Below are 22,612 nucleotides of genomic sequence, written 5' to 3'. Positions count from 1 at the left end.
AAAGGGCAGGTGACATGGGAAGGGCAGATGTAACCCGGTGTGGAAAGGGTCGGAAATGAGCTTACAGAGGAAGATCTGCGCCAGAATTTAAACCCAAGTGTGGGTCAGCAACTGAATTCCAGTTTAGAGACAGATTTGGTCATGGACGTGGTCAACCACATCAGTAAAGTTGGAGGAATTATTTTGTGCTGAATAAACTTATGGACAAAAAATATTTTTAAAAAAAGGAAAAAAATGAATACCACCTCACTCAAAAAGTAAAAATAACAGATGCTTAAAGGACATGTGGGGACATGTCAAGCATAAGCGGCATGTAGACCTTAGATACTGATGCAGACAAGCCAACTATGAAAAATTTACAGGCCCTGACCAGGTGGCTCAGTTACCTGGAGCATCATCCCACGCACCAAAAAGGCTGTGGGTTCAGTCCCCGGTCAGGGCACATGCCTAGGCCGTGGGCTCCATCCCCAGGTGGGGCACACACAGGAGGCAGCCAACTGATGTTTCTCCCCCGTCTCCAAAGTCAGTCAACGCCCTTGGGTGAGGACTGGAAAGAGTTAATTCATGAGACAATTAGTGTATCTAAAACACTAAGGGGATTTTTGTCGATTGGTAAGGAATTATCTTTTTTTTTTTTTTAAGATTTTATTTATGTATCTTTAGGGGGGAAGGGAAGGAAAGAGGGAGAGAAATATCAATGTATGGTTGCCTCTAGTGGGTCCCCTGCTGGGAACTGGCCTGCAATGCAGGCATGTGCCCTGACTGGGAATCAAACCATGATCCTCTGGTTCACAGGTCCACACTCAATCCGCTGAGCTACACCAGCCAGGGCAGGAATTACCATTTTTTAAAGAGTATGATGACTGTATTGTGGCTATGCCCGTAGGAGACACATACCAAAATATTTACAAATGAAAGAAGTAAGAACTTTGTTTCAAAGCAGCAAGGGTGACTGAGAGAAAGCAGGGCGAGGGCGGGCTGGGCGAGGGCGCCTGGTGCCTCACATGATCTCCCTTCACTTTTATATACGCTTGAAACTGTCCGTAATACAGAAAAAATGTAAGGTTAAGGAAAAGTCAAAAGTGAAAAATATGTATAGCAAGTAGTAAAACTGAACACAAGCAGAAACATAGGAATCAAACTGATAACAGAGAGCCCGGGCTGGTGTGGCTCAGTGGATTAAACAACAGCCTGCAAACCCAAGGGTCGCCAGTTCGATTCCCAGTCAGGGCACATGCCTGGGTTGTGGGCCAGGTCCCGGTGGGGGGGGGGGGTGTGCATGAGAGGCAACCACACACTGATGTTTCTCTCCCTTTCTTTCTCCCTCTCTAAAAACAAATAAATAAACTCTTAAAATAACAGGGAAAACAAAGACGTGCCAACTTTGAGCTCTGACGTCTGTCCACCTCTGGCGAAAGGGCAAAATGCCCCCTTCAGGCTCTCCTTACCAGAGCTTGCTTGCTCTCTCCTTCCCTGAGCCTGGCGGGTATAATTAACTGTTGTTTTTCTGAGCCTCTGTTCTCAGGACTGGGAAGATTACTACAAGCATCCCTCCCACAGGTGTTTTAAAACTCATGCAAACAGGACACCTCACACCAGAGCGCCCGGACCCTGAACCCAAAGATAACAGCAGAACAAACCGAGGCCTGAACGACCAGCCTGAAACCTTCTGATGGACTTCTTGCCATGAGTACCCAGCTGCAACCCCCTCCCCCTTTTTTGATACAATACAAAGTCACAGCCCCTGCCCCTCAGGGCTGGCGCCGTTCCTCCACACCCAGCTCTTCCCTCTCTTGGGAAAGTAAAAGTGACACTTTGCTCTCTGCATGTTCTTCTCTTTGTGAATTCTTTCACGGTCTGGGTCACCAGCCAACCCTAACATTTGGTTACATACATTCTAAAATAAACTAAAAAAACTCTCAAACCTCATTTGACAGTTAGTAGTAGTACTGTTATTACAGTTCTAAAACCATCTTAATGTAAATTATACGAGAAAACCAGTACATATATTGACATGATTAAGAACCCACCTTTCCAGTGTTAGAGAAAAAGACAGGAATAGAAAGTAAAGGGAAAAAGAACAACATTACATTTCAGCTGGAGATTTAAAATCACATGGTTTTCATTGATTCTTCCAGCGTCCATACACACACAAAAGCGTTTTTTACTTTGAACTGCTCCGTAACTGCAGACTGACAAGAAGTTGCCGCGCAGGCACTGAGAGGCCCTTGCTCGTCTCCAGCCGCCCCCCAGACTAACCCTGCACACGGCATCAGCCCATCACCAAACCATGAAGTTGATACTGGCATGGTACAATGAACTAGAAACAGACCTTACTCAGAAGTCACAGGATTTTTTTAAGTTTTTTTATCCTTACCTGAGGACATTTTTTTTCATTGTTTTTTGAGAGGGAAAGAAAGGCAGCGGAAGGGAGAGACAGGAACACTGATGCAAGAGGGGAGCATGTGACTGGTTGCCTCCTGTACACACCGGAACCAGGGATACCTGCCCTGACCAGGAACTGAACCCACCGCCCTTTGGTTACAGGATGACACGCCAACCAACTGAGCCTCACCGGCCAGGAGAGAAGTCCCAGTTTTTATGTGTACTTGGCACCAAGAAAAAAGCGGTGGTACTGAGAAGCACCAGGCACGGGGCTGTGCACCTCTGTTACCTGAAGTCCACACACTGCTGAGACTTCTCTGTAGTGACGGAAACCAGGCAGAGATGGGTGGGGGACTTGGAAAGGGACAGAGGAATTCTCTGGGAGATGGAATTGTCCTGTATTTTATTTTGGGTGGCAATTGTACAGATAGGCTCAACTGTCAAACTTCATCAGACTGAACATGTTAATTACACTTCAATAAAAATATGGTTTAAATGGGAGCCAATTATAATATTTGAAAAGAAAAAGGAATGCTTTTTAAAAGAATCCCCACCTGAGGACATGTTTCCATTGATTTTAGGAAAAGCAGAAGTGGCACAGCAGCAAGGGCGGGGCAGAGGGGGAGAAGGAGGGGGAGAAACACAGACTGGCTGCCAACGCACCCCAACCCAACCGGGATCAAACCCACAACCTAGGCATGCGCCTTGACCAGGAATTGAACTGGCAACCCTTCCAAGCACAGAACAACTGAGCCACACAGCCAGGGTAGGAATGCTTTTTCACAAGAGACCACTAGCTAGTAAGTGCAAGAGGCATGAGGAAAGAACCGGCTCTTCCCCCATCAGGCTGGAGCGTGAGGCTCCTGGGGACAATGTGTTCCCTGGAGCTGAAGAGGCTCCCAGACTGCAGGCTAAGAGCAGCGGGAGAATCCCACCTCCACAACGGACAAACCCTGGCGACACTGGCCCTCTGATGCGATGCCACATGCAGTCAGTCCACTGCTTCCCTAAAAGGCGTTCACGCCCAAATTACTTAACCTACTTGTAGTCAAGCTCTCAGGCCTATTTTCCCACTTCTGGAACTCGAGGGTAAAGTAGAGCAAGCTAAATGATGTCACGAACCAGACAAATCCAGATGGTCAAACATTCTGTAAGGCAATTGGCCTGACCCATCCCCCAAAGTCAATGTCGCAGAATTTCTTTTAAAATGGGGCAGGGGATGGATGGGACCTGTTAAGACGGAAGAAGACACATAACTAACAAAATGCATGTGTGGGCCTTGCCTGACGCTGCTGCAGGACAACTGCAGAAGGCCTTCCCGAGACGACAGGGCAACGTGGGCCTGGACTAGTTCTATTACAGAATTACTGCTCTTCTGGGGGGCTGGGATGGGAGAGCACGTTGGAAATATTTAGGGATAAAGTACCGTGATGTCTACAACTGAATGTTGTCACATGGTTCAGCCAAATGAAAAGTTCACTTTTTAAAAAATGAAAACAGGAAGATGAAGTAATGAGCAGGCAAGATGTTCACTTGTACTGAGGCAGAATATGCTGGTGTTCACTGTTTCGTCCCTGTTTTTCCATGCAGTCCCTTCCCTAATAAAAAGCTGGAACAGATCTGTTTAGAGTGAAAGCTCACATCTCTACTCTATCTCTGTCTCTACCACCCACTAATCCCCTCCGGCCTCCGGATCCCTGCTCAAGACCTTTACTGGCTACTCCTTTTGCTGGACCCCTCTTCCCACCCCAACCCCCACCCCATATCCATGTTTACCCCTCACTCCTTTTCCTCTTCTACCTTTGGACCAAAATATCGCTTCTCTTTTCCTGAGCTCCCTGCTTAAAAAAGCATGACACCCTCCCCTCCACAAACTCTGCTTTTCACATCTATGGAGAATTTTTCATCAGTCTACACTTGACCTACTTCTTTGTTTATTGCCTACCCCCCATTAAACTCTTTAAGTCCACGAAGACAAGCATTGTTATGTTTTGCTCTTTCTGCATCCCTAGCACAAGCCCTAACACATATTCAATTAAAGAAAATGTTAGGCCCTGGTTGATGGGGCTCAGTAGATTGAGCACCAGCCTGAGAACCGAAGGGTCCTGGGTGCCATTCCAAGTCAGGGCACATGCCTGGGTTACGAGCCAGGTCCCTGGTGGGGGGCGGGGGGGGGCACACCACAGGCAACCACACGCTGATGTTTCTCTCCGTCTTTCTCTCTCCCTTCCCCTCCATCTACAAACAAATACAATCTTTAAAAAACATATAGAATTTTGTTTCTTATATTTAATTTTCATACACCCGACGCAGCCACTTCCAGGATCCTGTCTTAGGAAACCACTTAAGAGACAATCCTTACAAGGCATGTTCTTCACAACACTGTTTCTAATGACCAAAAAACATAAACAACAAAATGCTTAACAATAACGTGCTGCAAAGCCATCCTGCAGAATACCAAGTATCAAATGAACAGAACGAACATCTACATCCATCACCATTAAGAGTTCCAAAGCACACAATGAATGACAACAGCAAATTCGCAGACCGGGGTAGTAGTATTGTTTAAAAAAAAAAGAACGCAAATGGTTCGATCCCAGGTTTGGCACCCCCCAAAAAATAAATAAAGATGAAAAACCCCACAAAGACCACACAAAACACATTACTGCACGTTTTCTTACTTGTATATCTAGGCACGTAAAATCATAAAAACCTAACCATAAAATCTGGAAGGATGGACACCGAACTGTTCACAGAGACCACCTCTAAAGAAGAAAATATAGGACTAAGTTCAGAGGCAACTATTTAACTTGGTACAAGAACGTTCTGCAATATTATCGCGCACTCAAAAACGACTTTAAAAGGATGACAAGCCAATGCATAAGCCTCCGGGCCCTAATTTTCAGGACCCCTGGCCTGCGACGCCATCCTTCCCTCCCTGCCCCTCTCGAGCAGGTTCTCGGGCGCTGACCAGGTCCACTCCAGAATCCAAGCGAGCTCCCTGCTCCCTCCCTGGCCACAACTACGTCTGCCGCAAGGGTGCCGCACTCACCAGAAACGGGTGAAGGCTCTCTCTTGGGCTGCAGGCGACTGGTCTGCGGCAGGAACGGGTTGTTCAGCCTGCAGGAAACACTAAGGTCAGAGGAAAACCAGGCCCTAGGCCACCCCTCGGCCCACCCCGCCGCGCCACGCGAGGCTACTCACCCGAACGTGTTGGGCTCCTCCACCACTTTCATCTTGGCGGCGCCCGCGTACCCGGGCCCTAAGTGGAACGAGGCGTAAGGAGGAGGGCGGACAGCAGGGCCGGGGTGCGGGGATGGGTGGGGAGGGGGTTCAGGGTCGCAGGAGCTGCGTGGGGGCCCGGGACACTAACCGAACGCCATGAGCTCGACTACCAGCAAGAGGCGGGCCAACCTTGCAGCCATCTCTCCCGGCACGGACCGAGCGCGCGGTCACGTGAACGCCGCCGGATCACGTGAGAACCGGAAATAGAAGCGGCGTTCAACTCAGCTTAGGGCGCGTTGCTGGACTGCTCGCCGAGGTGCTCGCCTGCGAGTTGCGGAGGCTCTGCTCTCTCCGCCATGGGCCGCCGGAGGGCAGCGCGCGGGGCAGGGGCGGAGGGCGGCCACACTCGGCGTCCCGGGGGCCGATCTCTGGAAGCGTTTGCAGAGGAGGTGGGAGCCGCGCTGCGCGGTGAGTGGGGAGTGATCCGATGACGAGGGCGGGGCTGGGGTTGAAGGTGCGGGGTCCGCGGGGTCCGCGGGCTGCGTGACGCCTGACGCCGGTCCCATTCTGTGCTCCGTGCAGCGTCCGTGAAGCCGGAAGCGGCCGAGGATGTGGACGGCCGGAGCCCGGTGCAGCTGCCTTGCACGCTGGCCATGTGGGAGCTAGGCCACTGCGACCCCCGGCGCTGCACCGGCCGCAAGCTGGCCCGCCTAGGCCTGGTACGCTGCCTGCGCCTTGGCCACAGGTTCAGCGGCCTAGTGCTCAGCCCCATGGGCTCCCAGTACGTGTCTCCGGCTGACAGGTAGGCGCAAGAGGCCGGGGGAGGGGGTGGGAATGGCCGGCAAGCCTGCATGGACTCTCATTGTAATAAGCCCCGACTCTGGCACATCATTCCTTTCAGGACCCATCTTTTTATAACTATTTGTCTGTCTTGCCCCTATTGCACAGGTGGCAAACACAAGGCCCTCGGGCGGAATCCGGCCCTCCACCTTGTTTTATGCACCTGGCACCTTGTTTCTACCCGCGGCAACACTGAGCTCCCGCTTAACTGTTAAGGGTAGTTACACTTACACAGTCCTAAAATACATTCGGCCCTTTGAAGGTAATCGCTAGGCTGATGTGCCCCCCCCCCCGTGAAAATGAGATTGACAACCCTGCAGGGGGCCTATTATCTAGCACAGAGCCCAGAATATATTAGATCTCAAATAAACAGTCACGTGAATAAATGAATCTGTTCCAGTTACTTAGCTGCTTCAAAGCTTGGCCTATATGGGACCTCAGGGGTTATTTGAGGAATGATGTTCTTGTATCCCTAGTGAGGTTAGTCTCCAAGGACATACCTGTTCTAGGGCTATCATCAAGATGGTTTTGGCCCCCAGAACCCTATGCTGCTCTTGGCAGGCAGCTGGTGGCACAATCGGGGGTAGCTGTCATCGACTGCTCCTGGGCCAGACTGGAGGAGACACCGTTCGGCAAGATGCGGGGGAGCCACTTTCGGCTGCTGCCCCATCTGGTGGCGGCCAACCCCGTGAACTATGGCCGGCCCTGCAAACTGTCCTGTGTAGAGGCTTTTGCAGCCACCTTCTGCATTCTGGGTGAGTGTCAGGGCAGCGCAGAGGCCTGGCTGTGCGCCCAGCAGTGTGTTTTCTGCTGGCAAGTCCCAGGAGAAACGAGGGTGTGTGTGAAGTGGTTGAGATGGACAGGCCAGGGTTTCTATTCCAGCTCCCACTTAAAAATCCTCACTCTGTGGGTGGCAAAATGGATAGCTGGCCTGCAAGCACTCCTGTTTGGCCTTGTTATCATGGCACCACTGCCTTGAGAGCCTTCCATCAACCTTCAACTCATCCTCAGAGATTTTTATGGTCCCAATAGAGGTCCCAATGGGCAGCCCCATGAGACATGGGCTGGGAGATTTCGTGGGCTTCAGCGTCAGCCGTGGGCTGTCTGCATTATAAGGTGGTGTCTGGCAGGGACTTTTTAGAGTCCGGGACAGCATTGAGTATGTGGGGGACACACTTAGGGTTGTAAAAGGATGGTTGACGTTCTTGGGTTCCCTGTTTCTGTGGCATCAGGCTTCTCAGACCTTGCTGTCATTTTGCTGCGGAAGTTCAAGTGGGGTAAGGCCTTCCTAGACCTGAACCGTCAGCTCCTGGACAAGTATGCAGCCTGCTGCGGCCCAGAGGAGGTGCTGCAGGCAGAGCAAGAGTTCCTGGCCCATGCCAAGGAGCGCCCCGAGGACGAGATCGGTGAGGCTGGACATGGACCTGAGCCCCCGGGGTGGGAGCCAGGGTCCTCCATGCCTGCTGCCTCCGGAGAAGCTCCAGGAGTGGAAGGCTGGGTTCTGCTCAAAGCGCACCTACATGTCACTGTTCTCTCTGCTCTTTCCATTCAGACCCTTTTGACGTGGATTCTGGAAGAGAGTTTGCCAACCCCAACAGGCCTATGGCTGGCACTCGGTAGGTCCTCAGGCTTCCCAGTTGTGTGACAGCTCACATCCGGGGTTGGCCTCTGCCTCTGGCCTCAGCCCCTCCTACTGCGGGGTGGGGAGGAGATGGTGGTTTTGACCGTGGAAAAGAAGGTGCGATGTCTCACTGAGAAGTTTTGGTTTTGAGAACACAAGGAATCAGAGGCATTTATACTCAGCCTGGGGGCTTTTGTGGGTCAGTGTACCAGGGAAGGATTGCCTCAGATGAGCCACGAATGACGCGTTCAGTGAACAAACCTCTCTTTCCAGGCTGCCCAGGGACACTGGCGACAGTGACAGTGAGGAAGAGTCTGAAGAACTTGAGCCTGAAGCCGAGGGTGGAGGAGGCAGCAGCGACAGCAGCCCAGAAGAGGAGAAGAGACTGGAGCAGGAGTCAGAGGCCAGGGCCCCCACCAAAGTTTGGAAAGGAATCAAGAAACGGCAGAGAGACTGAAGGTTGCACACATGTATTTTCTGAGGCAGAGTGATAAGGACGACTAGAGACTGCAGCGGGGTCGGTGGGAACAGAGCGGCCTAGTGGCCTGGGCCCATTGCATCTTCGAGCAGCACTGGACCCTGTCAGGTTCTCTCCCACAGCTCCTGTCATAGGCCTCACCCGGGTCCTGCCTCAGAGTGCCCAATGAAGCTGCAGACAGGGAGACTGTGTGAGCCTCTGTGTCTTTGTACTTGGCCTGGGCACGTGGGAGACTGTCAGCCTCTAGTGAGGCAGACCCTGGAAAGATCTGGGCCATGGGGATGGTGGGCCATGGAGCAGGTCTCGTGTGGGTACGAACACATACGTGCAAGGAGGAGCCAGACAGGTGACCAGTCAGCATGGAGCCCTGATACTGACCCAACAGCCTCAGAGTGTCTCCAGGGACCCTCCCCGTGGCTTCTGTGGGTGGAGGGCTCTAGAGCTCAGAGAGGGCAACAGCACTGGCTGCCCACTTTCTCCCTCTGCCTGCAGCCCTGGGTGCTGCTTCTCTCTGTGGTTTGGGTGGTTCAGATTCAAACCCTGGTCCTCCTGCCTCTCAGCCCGTTGAGCTCCTCTTGCCCTAGATGGCTCTGCTGTGGCACTGGAGACATTGGGAGTGAACCATTCTTAGTTGGGGAGAGGGTCCTGTCTGGCTTATTGCAGGATATTAAGCAGCATTCCTGAACTTTGTCCACTGGTACCAGGGGCACCCCCTTCAACCCCCAAGTGTGACCACCAGAAGTGTCTCCAGATACAGCTTAATGTACCGTGGGAGGCAAAGCCCCCACTAAGAACCCTGCTCTAAGAGGAGGGCCTGCCCGCCTTGGGGCTGTGGAACCTCCAGGAGTCAGGTGGGGAAACTAACCTGGTGGCCAGGCTCCTCTGCTCCGCGTCCAGGCCCTGCTGAGCTGGCTGCCTAGATGCAGGGTTCGGGGTGCTTTTTGGGTGCAAGGGGTTCATAGCACATACCACGTGGACATACCAGGGCGGACGGGAGCCCAAAAGCCCAGCCACAGCACAGATGCCACACAGCAGGGGAGGGGGTGACACAAGTCCTGGTGTACCAAGCTGACCACAGGCTGAGATGACACTATAGGGACTCGGGGAGTTTCTGGGGCTGGCAGGTACAGGGGGCTCATGGGTCTGCCTCCATGAATTTCTCCAGTTCCCGGAGTCTCTTGACAAACTCCTGTGCCTCCCTGTTGGTGCGGCCCTCCAGCATCCTCAGTGTGGACCTCACTGCAAGCAGAAGGGCAGGGGCAGCATCAAGCCCTACCAGCCCTTAGACCCAGCACCACCCCTGGACTCTCACTCACCCTGGGCTCTGGGCCGGCGTAGATGCAGGGTGATGGGCTGTCCAACCCTCACGCTACCCCCAACTTGGGGTCGCACAATGCCGCCAATGCTGCCCAAGCCAAGGGCTGCCTCCCCTTCAAAGTCATTGGTGGACAGCCAGTCGTGGTCCATGACCGTGAACAGCACACAGGCACCAGGGCGGCGGCACGCCTCTGCTGGCACAGAACTGCAAGCAGAGGGCAGTCACCTAAAGCCCTGTTCCCTGTTCGGTCGGGCGTTGGGCGTGCGGGGGCAACACTCACAAGTAGAAGAGTTCGTCGTACACGGGGTGCAGTGTACGGCTTTTGACCTGGGTCCTCTGGCTGTGGACCAGCGGGAAGAGATGTGGTGGGCCCAGCTCCACGATTACGAAGGGGTCGCTCAGGCCTGGGGGGCAGGGATGTGAGCAGACTGCCACCATCTCACTGGCTTGTCCCCACCTGCCCATGCCTCGGCCCCTCACCATTGGTGTCCAGGGGGAGCAGGTCAGCAGCGTGCAGTACCTCCACCGCCAGCCGCTGCTCGGCCGCCTCATAGTAGCAGCGAACACTCAGGCGCCCGTACCGGTTCTGCCCCAGGGACCTCTGCAAAAAGGCCCTTGGGCCAGTGAGCCCAGCTCAAGGGCCCCGGGGCAAAGCAGTGTGCCCACACCTGGGCTGCAGACCTGCTTGAGTTTGTCCAGGTAATACTGCTCGATGCACTCGCGAGTGGAACACTTGTGTAGACGCAGCTCCTCCTCCAACTTCTGCAGGGGAAGGAGGGAAGAAGGTGGCTGCCAATCGCCCCAGCCCGCAGGCTCCTAAAGGCACAAGCTACTGCAGGGCGGTGGCCCAGGGCTAGGCCTCACCTTGTAGCTTCCGTCCTTCAGGTTCTCCAGGGACAGACCCTGTCCATCCGCGTGGAAGAAAGCGACCAGGGCCTAGATCAGCAAGAAGGAAGAGGAGTCAGATTGTGTTGTGTGCTGGTGGCAGTAGACTGAGACAGGTGCAGCTTTGAGTCTGAGTAGCACTGGGATCTTAGGGGCCCAGGGAAGAGCCACTTGTCACACTGAGGGGAGCAGCAGAAGCCCCCATGAAGTTTGGGAAAACACGGATGCCTGCGGCCAGACAGCTGTCTTAACGGGTAGCCCAGGTGCTGCTGGTCCAAGTGGGTGGGCAGGGAGGAAATGCTGGCCTGGGGCTTCTGGAGGAGGGGCTGTCCAAAGTGGACAAACCAGGTGTCCCAGCACGGGGGCAGCAGCCTTGTCCCCTGGAGCCCGGCAGGGGAAAGGACCCTCCACGAGGTCCTACCTCCAGTGTGAAGTGGAAGCGGCTGCAGAAGTCGGCAGAGACATCAAGGTTAGTGCCCAGAGCCTGCAGAATGGCCTGCAGGAGCAGCTCCCAGAGGGCCTCCAGCACCCTGCAGGGACACAAAATCTGTGACTGGAGCCCGGTCTGACCTACTCCATCCGGTCAAGGCCATACCTGTTCAGGTTCTCCTTCACCAGCAAGGCTTTCAGCAGGGCCAGCTTCTCATCCAGGTATTTCATGAGTGGGGCCACAGCCTGTGGGGAGGGTCCTCGGGGTCAGGCTGCACCTGCTCCCACCACGCACAGACTTCCCACCAGGCTGAGCCCTCAGCTGGCCGAGCACTCACCTCATCGTTCTGGATGGAGTCGGGTGAGAGGCTGATGTGCTGCACGTACTTTCTGATGTCACCCACCATCTGAGGGAGGGCGGTGCTCAGCACTGAGGGCAGTGGTGGCTCGGAGTGGGGAGTCAGGTCCCTACCCCACCTTCTTTGCCCACCTTGGAGGTCAGGTGCGCAGTCACAGTGCAGGCCTCCCGCTCCAGGTCCTCATCCAGGGTCTGCGTGCAGCTGAGCACGGTGCGTGGGAGCCCGCCAGGGAGCGCTGAGGCCCCCTCTGACCAAGCCAGGCCTCGAAGTGCCTGGCCAACAGCCCTGCGCAGGAGCTCCACGTTGTTGAGGACCACGCAGAGCTGGAGAGACGTGCCAGACGGGGCGAGGCAGTGTTCCTGTGTTTGTGTGGTGGCTCCACCCTGCCACCCGTCCCCCGCCACCTGCCCGCCACACCACTCACTGGTTCGCTCACTGCCTCTCCTGAGGCCCTGGGTTGAGTGTCCACCTTCTTCCGCAGCAGCTCAGTGTAGAAGACGGCAGCCTCACACAGGTCCTGGTAGGACGTAGGTGCTTGCTGTGGGCCACCTCCCCCTGGCCTGCTGCCCCTCTGTTCCCTGACCTATGCTCTGGCTGTGGTTCCCACCTGGCTAAGCTGGGTGCCCAACACCTGGGCCTGGGCAGGGTCTGGCCATGCCAGGTAGGCCCATAGCTCCTGGATGTGGCTGAAACAGAGGCTTGCAGTGGCTGCGGAGCTGCTGTGCTTGGAGGAGTTGTCCACAGGCTCCAACTGGGAGGAAGAAGAGGCCTGGGTCAGGGGCGGCACCTGGGATAGGTCCCAGTACCCTTGGCCTGGGCGCTTACTCACTGTGTCAACATCAACAGCTCCCTGAAGCCTCCATTTGGCCTGGTCCCTCAGCACCTGCAGCCAAAGCTTCACAGCAGGTAGGAACGGGACATGGATGCCGGCCAGGGCCAGGGAGCGGCTGTCCCTGTGGCGGGAAGCTAGTCAAAGCAGGCCCAGCTGAGACAGCCTGAGCTGGCATAGCCCAGGGTCCCCTGCCTAAAGAGCACCCAGGAGAGCCTCCAGCACAAGGCTCTTGGGCTCTTGTTCCAGAGCTTTCCTAGAGGAAGCTAGAAAACACGTTGGGGAGGACAACAGGTGAGGGAGGGGAAGGGGGAGATAAGGTGGGTTGGGTAGGGGGACAGGTGGAAGGAGGAGAGCAGATGCAGGAAGGGCGCAGGCGGAACAGGGGACAGGTGGGGGAGGGAGGAGAAAGTAGGTGGGATAGGACACCCACCGGCCCAGGATGCTGCTCCAAAAGCGCTGGATGTCTGCCAGGGACAGGTAGAGCTCGAAGAGCTGTGCGGCCACTTCGAGGGTCATTTTGAGGCTCAGCTCCTCCGTCAGTACCCACACCTCCTCAGCTACCTGCCCAGAAAGGTGGAGTCAGGCTGCCAGCAACTAGGAAGCCTAGGCCTCCTCCCAGCTGGGAAACCTCTCCCCACCCCCACTGCCTCACCAGCCGCTCAAGCTGCCGGAAGGTGAGAGTGAAGAAGTCGATCTTGATGATGCTGCAAAGAACACATCTCAGACACCTGCTCACCCCTGTCCCCTGGCAGCACTTGGGGCTGCGTGCCGGGGCAGCAGGAAGAGTTCTGAGCGCCACCTGTGGAAGAGGCTGGCATAGATGCTGTAGCAGGATTGCAGGTCCTCATAGATGGCATCGACCAGCTCGACCAGCCCAGCAAGTCGCTGCAGCCCTGGCTGCAAGGAAGCACTGTTCACACCGATCTTTTGGCCTGCACCCACCCACCCACCTCTACCCGCCTCATGGCCATGTCCTCTCTGAGCTGTACCTGCTCTCGAGGACTCTTAGCATTCAGGAGCCCGTCATACCACTCACGATTGCCTCTCTGCAAGGGAAACACCATCAGGGCAGTGTGGTGGGTGGGAAGGAAGAGGGGCTAGGGCCTGGACTACAGCATCGTCCAGGGCTGGTGGGTGGGGCAGGGGCTGGGCAGTTAGGCCAGCCCGGACTGCCAGACGCACTTTCAGGGCAGCAGCGATGTCCATGTTTAGCTCGGTCTCAAAGGGGCAGACTTCAAAGGAAGGCTGGAAGAGCTGCAGCTTGTCCAGGCACCTAGGTGAGGAGCCACAGCTAACTGCTGGCTGCCCCACTGGGTCCCCTACCGCACCTTGTGCCAGCAGCTGTACCCACTTAAGCAGCAGCTCCAGGCGGTGTATGGCTGTGCTATTGGTGGCAGGGAAGTAGTCCCGGAGCTGGCGCAGTAGACGCAGCGCGAACTCGGAGAAGGCAGAGAAGCTGTCAGCCAGGCTCTCCTCCTGAGGGTACAAGGCCCTTCATAGCTGACCTCAGGCCCTCCTCTCCCAGGCGGGGCCAGCAGGTCAGCAAAGGTCTGCCCTGAGGAGCAGCTTCCAACTCCATGGTCCTCTTCCTTCTGGCCTTTCCAACCTCAGCCTCGAGAGCTCCCCCTGGTGGCACAGATGGCCTCGCCTTTGCCCCACCTGCTGTCTCCCCTGCTCTGTCTCTGCGGTGCCCACTTTTGTTTACCAGCAGAAGTGCATGACCTTCCTTCCCATCACTAATGCTGGTATTGCCTACCACTTGCTCTCTCCTACATCATGCAGTTTGTTTTCAACCTCCTACTGCCCTCATGGCACGTGAACCCAACAAAGAGAGGACTCTGTGCCTCACTACCTGCCCCAGCCCAAGCAGGCCCACAGCATGCCCTCCAGGAACAACATTTTCAGGCCACACAGTGAAGCCCACCTGCTCCTGAGGCAGCGAGGCCGCCTCCTCCCAGTGCGCCTGCATGTCCTCCAGGAGGCCCAGCAGGTAGCCGTAGTCCAGGGTGCAGGTCTGATGGTGGCGGCTGCAGACCTGCCAGTGTCTGTGGGGGCCCGGCCCAGAGCTAGGGCAGCGACGTGGGACGGAACTCCCACAACCCAGTGGACCCCCCAAGCGCCCCACCCACAAATGGGGACCGCCCCTTCTTATGCTCCGCCCACTCACTGCCACCGCCCCGCCCTTTTCCATCAGTCCTGCTGACTCACAGCACCGCCAGTTGCAGCGCAGACAAGTTGCTTTGCGCTCCGTGCAAACACAGCACGGTGGCTGCAGGCCCGCTGAGCTCGCCTCTCCAGCTGCTTGAGTTCGGCTGGGGGAGGGGTTGGGTGTGGGTGATGGTGGGAGACTCGCTTACCCTCCTTCCCCGCCTCCCCCCTCCCCGCGCAGCCTCCAGCTACCCCAGGGTTCCCAGGGCACCTCTACCTCCTCAGATCGGTGCTCGAACTGCAGCAGACGGCTGAGCAGCAGCAAGTAGGACAGGAAGCCTGACCGTCCGCGCTGGCTCATGCCCGTGTCCCTCTGGAAGACAGAGCCTGTCCTTACCAAGTCCCGCAACCACGGACTGGGGTGCAGGACAGAGGTCCCCACAATCCCTCTTGGCTCCCCACCTGCGTGGTGATCAGCTTGAGCACCAGTTGGCAGTCTCCCTGCACGCGGGAGGCGCTCGAACGTGGTTCCAGCTTGAACCATCGGTCCTCGCCAGCCACCGGCACCTCCTGTAGGAATGGGGTTCAGACTGGCGATTCCTATCTCATCTTCTCCCATATAGACGCTGTGGGACTGTGGGGAGGACATAGACCTCCGCACTTCCCACTGAACTTGGGCGACTAGCACAGACAGAGTGAGCATTCAGGGATACTGGACAGAGACACCCCAGGAGGTTGTTCTTCCCCTTCTCAGCGAGTGTCCCCCAGCCCATGAAGGATGGTAGACTTTGGGGGGGTTACAGGACACAGCCACTGGCAGTATCCCAGGAAAGTGAGGCACCCACAAGCAGGTGTTGTGCGAGCAAAGCCACTGCGCCCACTCACCCATATGGGTATGTTGAGGCAGCCTAGGAAGTCGTCAGTGTGGTCCTCTGGGGGCCCAGCCCTCCCGTTTGCACGGGCTGACTTGACAATCTGCTTGAAATACCTGGGCACAGCATGGCGGGTGTCACACCTGTGCTTCCCCCCCAGAGCAACCGTCACTGGGGGCCCAGGGTCCCACCTACTGTACCTGCTCATGCCCTTCAGGCCGATGACTTCATTCAGCTTCCTGCATGCTTCCACCAGGGACACGTCATCATCATGGTCCCTGGGTAGTAGGGGGCACCTGGCTTGTCTGGAGCCAAGCCTGGCTCCACATGCCCCCTCCCACTACCCTCAGACCAGAGGCGTCCACACCCCCTATACCAGATGTCCAGACGCAGCTGGTCCGTGCGGACATCCTCAATCTCACTACAAGGAAAACGGAGAGGTACCCGTGAGTGTCTGAGGTGATCCTCTGCCCAGAGCTGGGGCAGGGACAATTCCAGGAGCCACAGGAGGGGGCCATGACAGGCTGTGGGGGCATGAGGCCTCTCTCTGATCCTTAGTTTTCTCCTCTGGAAAGTGGGCTTATGATCAGTCCCCTTGGTTCTCCGGGGCAGGTACTGACTGAGACCACATATAGCTGTGACCCTCTGGTCACAGCCACCTGCATGCATCCCCAGGACTGGCTCTGGCATGGCCCGACCATCCTGCTGGGCGAGGGGCCTTACAAGAGGAAGTGCTCCTTCCAGACAGGGTTGAGGGTGCTGCTCTTGACCTCAGTGACCTGGACACACTTAGCCGGCAGCGGACTGCCACGCTTGGCACCCTTGCGGAAGCTGAAGCGTTGTTGCTTGTGTGGGCCCGGCTCCCGCAGGGTGTCCGAGGCCGGCAGGATGCCCAGCATGCAGTACGGGTCACTGAAACCTGGGACACAGCAAGTGCCTCAGCCCCCAGCTCCAGGGGGCTCAGTCCTCAGTCCTCCCCGCCACGACCCCCAGGTCTGGCTGCAGCTAACTTCCCAGTCGGTCCTCACTCACCATTGGGGTCTTTAGCCAGCAGATTCTTGGCACGCATGACGGACACTTTCAGAGCATATGTGGGGGCCTGCGGGCAGAGAGGTGCCGAGGGGCCTCTAGGAGTTTAGTGTGAACGTAACAGGGCCCTTTCCCATGCCCCCACCCAAGTCCCTGAACATGGGCACTGTGGCTGGTCAGCTCTGCACAAGCAGGTGGCAGCCTCACCTTGGCTTTCTTCACACACTCAACGGCCTCTGCATGCTGCTCGGGGCTGGTGCCGAACACCTGGAGAGGGCAGGCAGGTGCGAGGGCCCAGGTGACCCCCAGAGTGACGCTAGTCATCACCCTGGGGACCTTAGACATGGCCCCAGCCAGGGATGCCTGACTGCAAATGTCATGGGTCGGGGAGCACACACAGGTGAAGATGCAAGAAGTGTCTACCCTTCTTCCCACCCTTCTGTGTGTTGTGTGTCTGTCCGTCCTTCTGGATGGGCCTGTCAGACTAGACACATGTGTGTGTGTTGTATGCAGGGATACAGCTGTGTATGTTGTTCAGGTGACAGTGATGTCATCGGGTGAAGGAGGGAGTTAGGGGTGGGCAGGGGTCCTTCTAGGAGCACGGTGAGCAGGGCCGACGGGGCTCACCTGCTGTAGGTAGCTCAGCAGGGCCTCCTGGTTGTCCACCAGGTCAGGGCCCATGGTCCCCGCACGGTAAAGGACGGTGTACAAGGCTTCTTCGTAGAGCATCTCTACCTGTGGGTGGTGTGGGGAGCATGCCCTGAGTCCCTTGCCGCCACACCGTTGTCTCCCCTCAGGCTCCTGTGGCGCACCCCAAGTCCAGGCCTCAGCCCTCAGCAGCCCCTGGCAGTCGCAGAGCCCACTCCCTGCCTCGGTGCCTTTGCACCTGCACAGCCCTCCACTCGGGGCCCCTGCGCATCCCTCACCTTGGCTCCCTACTCGCTCCCATGGGGAGGCCTGGCCACCACCCCAGCCACCCCAACTGGTTCACTGCCCACCAATTCCCAGACTCCGAGCCTGGCACACAGTAGGTGCTCGCAGCCCCAGCCTCAAGTCAGAGCCCCATCCGTCTTACCTCCTCCTGGGTCAGTGCTCTCAGGCCGCGGTTGGGGTCCATGGGCTCAGTGGGGGCTGGTGAGCTGCTGCGTAGCAGAACCTAAAAGGGGAGAGCGTGGAGGAGGGTCTCCGAAGGTGAGGACCCTGTGGCCGGCTGGGTGGGGGTGGCCCAGAGAAGGAGTGAGTGGCGGGGGTGGAGGCTGGACTCAGAGGAGGCCTGTGAGGAGGCCTGGCGTAGGGCACCTCGTGCACACAGCAGTGCCTGGGCCCTGACCTCACCTCAGGGCATGGCAGGCCCCGTCTGCCTTCCCCCTTCTTCAGGATGAGGCGCATCTGGGTGAAGAACTCCACGCCATCCCCTGGTTTCCTGCCGAGAAAGGGAGGGCTTGGGGTCAGCAGACCCTCCCCAAAGCGCAGGGCTCACAGCATATGTGTCCCAGCTCAGGACCACCCACCAGCCCTCATGACCCAAGCCACGCCTCAGGGCACAGTGTGATGTCCACAGGGCACTCCACAGCCTTGGGTTCAGACCCTCCTGGGCTCCCTCTGGGCCACGGGGCACCCACCAGGCCCCCGCGGTGGGCTCCTGCGGATCGGTGCTGGTGCTCCCCGGCTCCTCCTCAGTCCTCCGGCGGAAGGATGGGCAGACCTGCACCTGCCTGAGCACACTGCTCTTGATCTCCAGCAAGGTGGACATGGTGGCTGACCTGCAGGCAGAGATGGTGTGGCTTCCAGTCGTCTGCTTCTTCATTAGTTCAGCATTGCAATTCAGTCCCCAATATGCATGTTACATGCCATGTTGAGCAACTACCAAATGAACCATAAACCAACAACAGCCATGAACCTGGGAAGAGCCTGCTGCAGGAAGAGGGGGCCTCCCCGGGAGAGCAATGGCTGGCACCATCACGGCCACCAGAGGCAGGGCATTGGGAGGGCAGAGGCCCCCGAGCGCGCCCCTGACCCCAGGGGGCCGTGAGGACTCCTGTCAAGTCACCTGTTCTCTCTAAGTCATCAGTCTGGGGAGAAGGCTACTGCCATTTTCACTTGACAGTATCCCAATCTGCAAAATGGGAAACCCCTGCAGGGTGGCTCTGGGGATGGGACAAGGCTAAGAGATGGTGAGGTGCTCTGCAAAGCCTGTGCTCCCGTTTTTGTGTGGCCAGGATGCACAGGAGGGGTCCCCGGAGTTTTCACCCACCAATCATTGGGAATGAGAGCGTGGGGCAGGTCCTGGTCCTTCTGGAAGGTGTGAGGTGTGGGGCCACAGCCCCTTCTCCCTGTGCTGTCCTGCTCCAACTGCCCCATGTTGAAATGGCAACTGAGACACCGTGCTGTGGAACAGCCCAGTGCCACAGCTAGCACAGGAAGGGCCCCCTACCAAGACAGGAATGGAGCCTGGGCCCCGCAGCCCCTGCCCTTTCAAGCCAGTTCAGTCTTGGTCATTCTGCTCTGTGTGGCAGACAGGGCTCGGACTGAACAAGTCTGCAGCCCTGGGAGGGTTTGGAGAGTGACCCCAGCAGCAGGCACCTCTGTCCACCTTTTGTCCGGGTGGCAGGGCCAAGCTCCCTCGAAGAAGCCTCACTGCTTCTGCTCATTGCTGGCACTAGGCCCTCTTGCCCAGCCTGCCTGCGGCCGGGGAGTAGGCCTGGCTTGAGGTGGCACCGGAACGTTTCCTCCAGGAAGCTCAGTGTTCTCTGCAGACCCCAGGAGGAAGGGTGGGATGAGAGCTAGGTCGCTGCCACCCCTCGTCCTTCATGACCACCCCTTCCACTGCACTGTCCAGACAGACACCTGCCTCTCTCTGGCTGTGCACCAGCGGGCCCTGTGCGCCCCTCACACTCCAAGGTGTTCCCCTTGCTCCACCTGAAAACAATCATGGCAAAGTGGGGACCCTCTGCTAGGACATCTCTGCTTGTTCAGTGCACACCCCTCAGCTCTCTGCCCAGGCTTGATGGCCTCTGGTGCAGAGAACACAGCTTGCTGCCCTTGGAGCAGCACGGCGCCCCTAACCTGGCAGCCCGGGCCTCCCTTCCTGGTTGATGGGAACTGGTCCACAGATTGAGGCTGCCTCCAGGCCAGGCACATCTGCCCGGGCAGGGGCTACGGCCATTTTCACTTGGCAAAATAAGAAATGGGGACTCAGCCAGATGGATCTACTAGCCCAGGCCTCACGGGCAGTTAATGGCGGGAGTGCCAGACGAGACCGCTCTGCCCTGTGTGCCCAGGCTGTCCTCCCTGGGTGGGGCCACTGCTCAGCAATCATGCCCATGTATGTGCAGCCTCCCAAGCATCTGTTGCCTGTTCCTTGGAATCTTAAGTCCTGCTGAGAGAGCTGGGGCCAGTGCACACCCAGGACCAGGTGGGGCCTAAATTGACTTGGTTGACCAGGCCAGGTCCCTGCTCCAGCTGTGTCTGTCTGTCTGTCTCCTGGTGGTCCAGGGCTGCTGTTCCCGGCTTATACCCCCACCAGCTCAGGCCCTCCATCTCCAGACAGGAGAGGCAAGCAGCTTGTCTCCCTATAGTTATCAGAAATGCGGCCCCACCTCTTTCATACCTATCAGTGCCTGCCGCTGGGCACCTCCCACCAAAGATGGGGGTTCCGCGGCTTGGGCGCATGCTTCCAGAAGCTGTGGCCCCGATAGCCAACTGTGAGGTCCCCAGGGGCTGGGAGGCCCCTTCCCTCTCTCTAGCTGAGTGGAAGGAGCTGCTCCCACGGCAGGCAGCCCCCAAAGCTGAGAGAGCAGCCACTGCTTGAGCTGTTGCCAGGGCAACCGCCAGTGGCTCTGTCTGCATGCGACAGGGGCTACAGGGGCTCTACATCTCAGAGACAAACGTGACGCAGGAGCCCAGTGCCCTGAGCTGCAGGGACAGAGAACAAAATGTGCAAGTTGGGGGGCAGCAGCCTCCCTGCATTTTCCACTCAACAGCTCACCGGACAGTGCTCAGCCCTGCAGAGGGGTGCTGCTCTGTCCCCTTCACTGGGATGAGGAAACTGAGGCCCCGAGCTTAGGACACTGCCCAAGGCTGTGGAGCCAGCAGGTGGTTTGAGGTGGAGACCAGGTCTCCCTGGTTCCTGTGTCCAAGCACTGAGCTCCTGCCATGTCCTGAGTCCTGGGGTCCAGTGGACCAGCCTGCCTCCCTGCTCCCTCAGCCCATTGCCCAGATGGCGGCAATAGTGGTGTCTGCACACAGGTGTCTGGGACAAATGGCTCATTTTGAGTGCTCGGAGACTCCTCGGGTTCCCCCGGGAATCCCGTGCTGCCTGGGCGGCTGATGGCCTCGTGGCATCCAACAGCCTTGGCCCTGGGAGCCAGCCAGCACGTCACCCCGAGCTGTCATCAACAGTGGGCCTGTGGCCATCCCTCCAGGAAGCTCTCACGGGCTGCCAGGGCCCCTCAGCTCACATGGGGCAGGAGCAAGCCAGCCACAGGGCTACGGGGGCCTCCCTCTGTGTCACGGGCCCCCCTGGGGCTCCTTCCTGAGCTGCCCCACCCTCCTGGGCCAGGGCAACCACACAGAACATACCTGCTAGTGCCCAGTCACCAGGACCAGAATCACAGTCCCCATCGGTCCAACAAGTAAACGGAGGCTGGCCATGCTGACTCTGCCCACGAGCCAAAATGGTCAGGTTGGCCTTGTCCCCTGGCTGTCCCCAAGGCCCAGGTTGAAAGGGAAATGACAACACTGCAAAATGGATATCCCATTGCACAGCCCAGGACTGGGGTGACCTCCAGAGCCAGGATTCGAACCCAGAGGTCTAGGCCAGGCTTTTCCCCACTAGCCTCTTGGGTGGTTCTGAGGCAGGTGATCTGGGGCAGCTGAGCTGAACAAAAAAGCCAGATGAGTCTCCCTAGTCAGTGTTCCCGGTGGCCAGCAGGGCCCCTTGGAGGTGACAGACACCTTCAGAGTGCTGGGACGCCCTTCTTACTGAAATCAGGTCCTCGGCAACTTGGGGGTGGGGCCCACTGATGCTGCGGGGGGCGGGGCAGGGAATCTCGCCTCACACGCTAGTTCTCCATGCCTTCTTCTTGGTCTCGTCTTCCCAGCCTGGCCCCCACTGGCCCCCGCTGGCCCCCACTGGCCCTTCACTCCTTTTCGCTGATTTCTGGCTCCATCTCTCCCAGGCCTCGCCGACTTCCCAGGCAGTGCTGCCAGCACAACTTGGGGGCAGTGCCCCTCGCAAACGCTGCTCCCTGGGGAGGGACCCAGGAGTGTGAATTTTCCCCAACGCTGCCGGTGTTCTTGGAGCTCCACCGAGGCTGAGACGAGCTAGCTGTAAAGGGTTATCTAGATGCTTCTGGGATGAACGCATGAAAAACTATTCACCCTGGAAACTTCGTTCTTCTTCGAGGCCCCCTCCTACCTGTTCTTACTCACCGGTGTCCAGGCCACGTTCCTCCCCACGCTGCTCTCACTGAGACCCTCCCTCCTGCCCTCCCTTTGGTGCTCCTGACAGGGCTCCCCAGGGGAGCTGAGGCCTTCCAGTTCAGTAGGGGGCTCCTCCATTGGAGGAAGGGTGGTCCAAGAAGTTCGGAAGATGGTCAGGTGAGTATGGATTTTTTAAACCTCCCCCCACCCCAGATCCCTGGGGTAGGTGAAGGGGACGGGCAGGCCATTCACTGACATGGATTTTCAGGAGGCTGGGGTCCTATGAGGACCACGCAAGGCCAGAAGGGACCGTGTGCTGGGGGCATCTTCCTCCCGGTGGGTTGCCTGGGAAACACCGCTAAGCCTCTCCGGGGTTTTTGGCCCCAACCGCCCCCCCCCAACCTCCCCACCCTGGTGTGACAGCTTGACCAGCCCTCCCCACCCCTGACCCCGTCCTACTTCTGTGTTCCTAGGGGAGGGCGCCCAGGGCGCGGGTAGAAATGCCAGAGACCCGCTCCTCCAAGCAAGCAGCAGCCTCAGTTTCCCCGGAGCTGGAGGGGCCTGTCTTTGTGGCCTCCCGCCGCCCTGGGCCTCAGCGGGGCCTCTCGGTGTCTCTGGGGATGCGCACGGAGGAGCCAAAGGGGGCGGCATCCCAGGTCCCTCCAGGTGGGCTGCAGCTAAGCTTCGACGGCACGAGACAGAGTCACAGCACTCACCGTGGGCTGAGCGCAGGCAGGGATGGGGTCCTGCGGGTGTCCGGCTCGCAC

The 22,612-nt window shown here is 57.6% G+C and overlaps 3 protein-coding genes across 3 annotated transcripts in view; 1 reads left to right on the top strand and 2 right to left on the bottom strand.

Annotated features, from left to right (window-relative positions):
* The window catches only part of GNPTG (N-acetylglucosamine-1-phosphate transferase subunit gamma), a 17,900-nt gene extending 12,040 nt beyond the window's left edge, over window positions 1-5,860 (bottom strand). Inside the window, exons 1-3 of the mRNA XM_037157233.2 lie at window positions 5,759-5,860; window positions 5,590-5,647; window positions 5,438-5,505 (exon numbers count right to left, since the gene is read on the bottom strand). Coding sequence (XP_037013128.2) covers window positions 5,438-5,505; window positions 5,590-5,647; window positions 5,759-5,810 — 178 coding nt within the window. The 5' untranslated portion in view covers window positions 5,811-5,860. The remainder of the gene's footprint in view (window positions 1-5,437; window positions 5,506-5,589; window positions 5,648-5,758) is intronic.
* On the top strand, window positions 5,858-8,735 carry TSR3 (TSR3 ribosome maturation factor). Its single transcript, XM_037157232.2, has 6 exons — window positions 5,858-6,078; window positions 6,193-6,412; window positions 7,012-7,205; window positions 7,683-7,856; window positions 8,003-8,066; window positions 8,345-8,735. Exons 1-6 carry the CDS (start codon window positions 5,967-5,969, stop codon window positions 8,526-8,528), a joined length of 948 nt encoding a protein of 315 aa, XP_037013127.2. The 5' UTR covers window positions 5,858-5,966; the 3' UTR covers window positions 8,529-8,735.
* On the bottom strand, window positions 8,728-22,612 carry BAIAP3 (BAI1 associated protein 3). Its single transcript, XM_037157234.2, has 34 exons — window positions 22,562-22,612; window positions 18,044-18,184; window positions 17,757-17,844; window positions 17,497-17,577; window positions 17,049-17,156; window positions 16,629-16,688; window positions 16,425-16,491; window positions 16,116-16,311; window positions 15,769-15,813; window positions 15,593-15,670; window positions 15,406-15,508; window positions 14,983-15,090; window positions 14,798-14,893; window positions 14,581-14,684; window positions 14,297-14,417; window positions 13,724-13,848; window positions 13,555-13,645; window positions 13,362-13,418; window positions 13,172-13,269; window positions 13,025-13,076; window positions 12,803-12,933; window positions 12,370-12,493; window positions 12,148-12,291; window positions 11,965-12,057; window positions 11,672-11,863; window positions 11,520-11,588; window positions 11,348-11,427; window positions 11,174-11,282; window positions 10,732-10,803; window positions 10,549-10,629; window positions 10,348-10,468; window positions 10,148-10,271; window positions 9,866-10,071; window positions 8,728-9,788 (listed from the first exon to the last, which is right to left on the bottom strand). The coding sequence occupies exons 2-34, from the start codon at window positions 18,172-18,174 to the stop codon at window positions 9,685-9,687; spliced, it is 3,459 nt and encodes a 1,152-aa protein (XP_037013129.2). The 5' UTR covers window positions 18,175-18,184; window positions 22,562-22,612; the 3' UTR covers window positions 8,728-9,684.

Source organism: Artibeus jamaicensis, unplaced genomic scaffold (assembly GCF_021234435.1).
Source record: "Artibeus jamaicensis isolate MK-2021 breed Jamaican fruit bat unplaced genomic scaffold, CSHL_Jam_final contig_700, whole genome shotgun sequence".
Lineage (NCBI taxonomy): Eukaryota > Metazoa > Chordata > Mammalia > Chiroptera > Phyllostomidae > Artibeus > Artibeus jamaicensis.
The sequence above is the reverse complement of the archived record's forward strand: the minus strand, read 5'-3'. Positions and strand labels throughout refer to the sequence as shown.

Coding starts and splice junctions, on each gene's coding strand:
- BAIAP3 (XM_037157234.2), bottom strand. CDS start 18,174: ATGTCCACCTTGCTGGAGATCAAGAGCAGTGTGCTCAGGCAGGTGCAG. Junction 13,077..13,171: donor TATGCCAGCCTCTTCCACAG/GTGGCGCTCAGA, acceptor TGTTCTTTGCAG/CATCATCAAGATCGACTTCT. Junction 10,630..10,731: donor TGAAGGACGGAAGCTACAAG/GTGAGGCCTAGC, acceptor CTTCCCCTGCAG/AAGTTGGAGGAGGAGCTGCG.
- TSR3 (XM_037157232.2), top strand. CDS start 5,967: ATGGGCCGCCGGAGGGCAGCGCGCGGGGCAGGGGCGGAGGGCGGCCAC. Junction 6,079..6,192: donor GGTGGGAGCCGCGCTGCGCG/GTGAGTGGGGAG, acceptor TGCTCCGTGCAG/CGTCCGTGAAGCCGGAAGCG. Junction 7,206..7,682: donor AGCCACCTTCTGCATTCTGG/GTGAGTGTCAGG, acceptor CTGTGGCATCAG/GCTTCTCAGACCTTGCTGTC.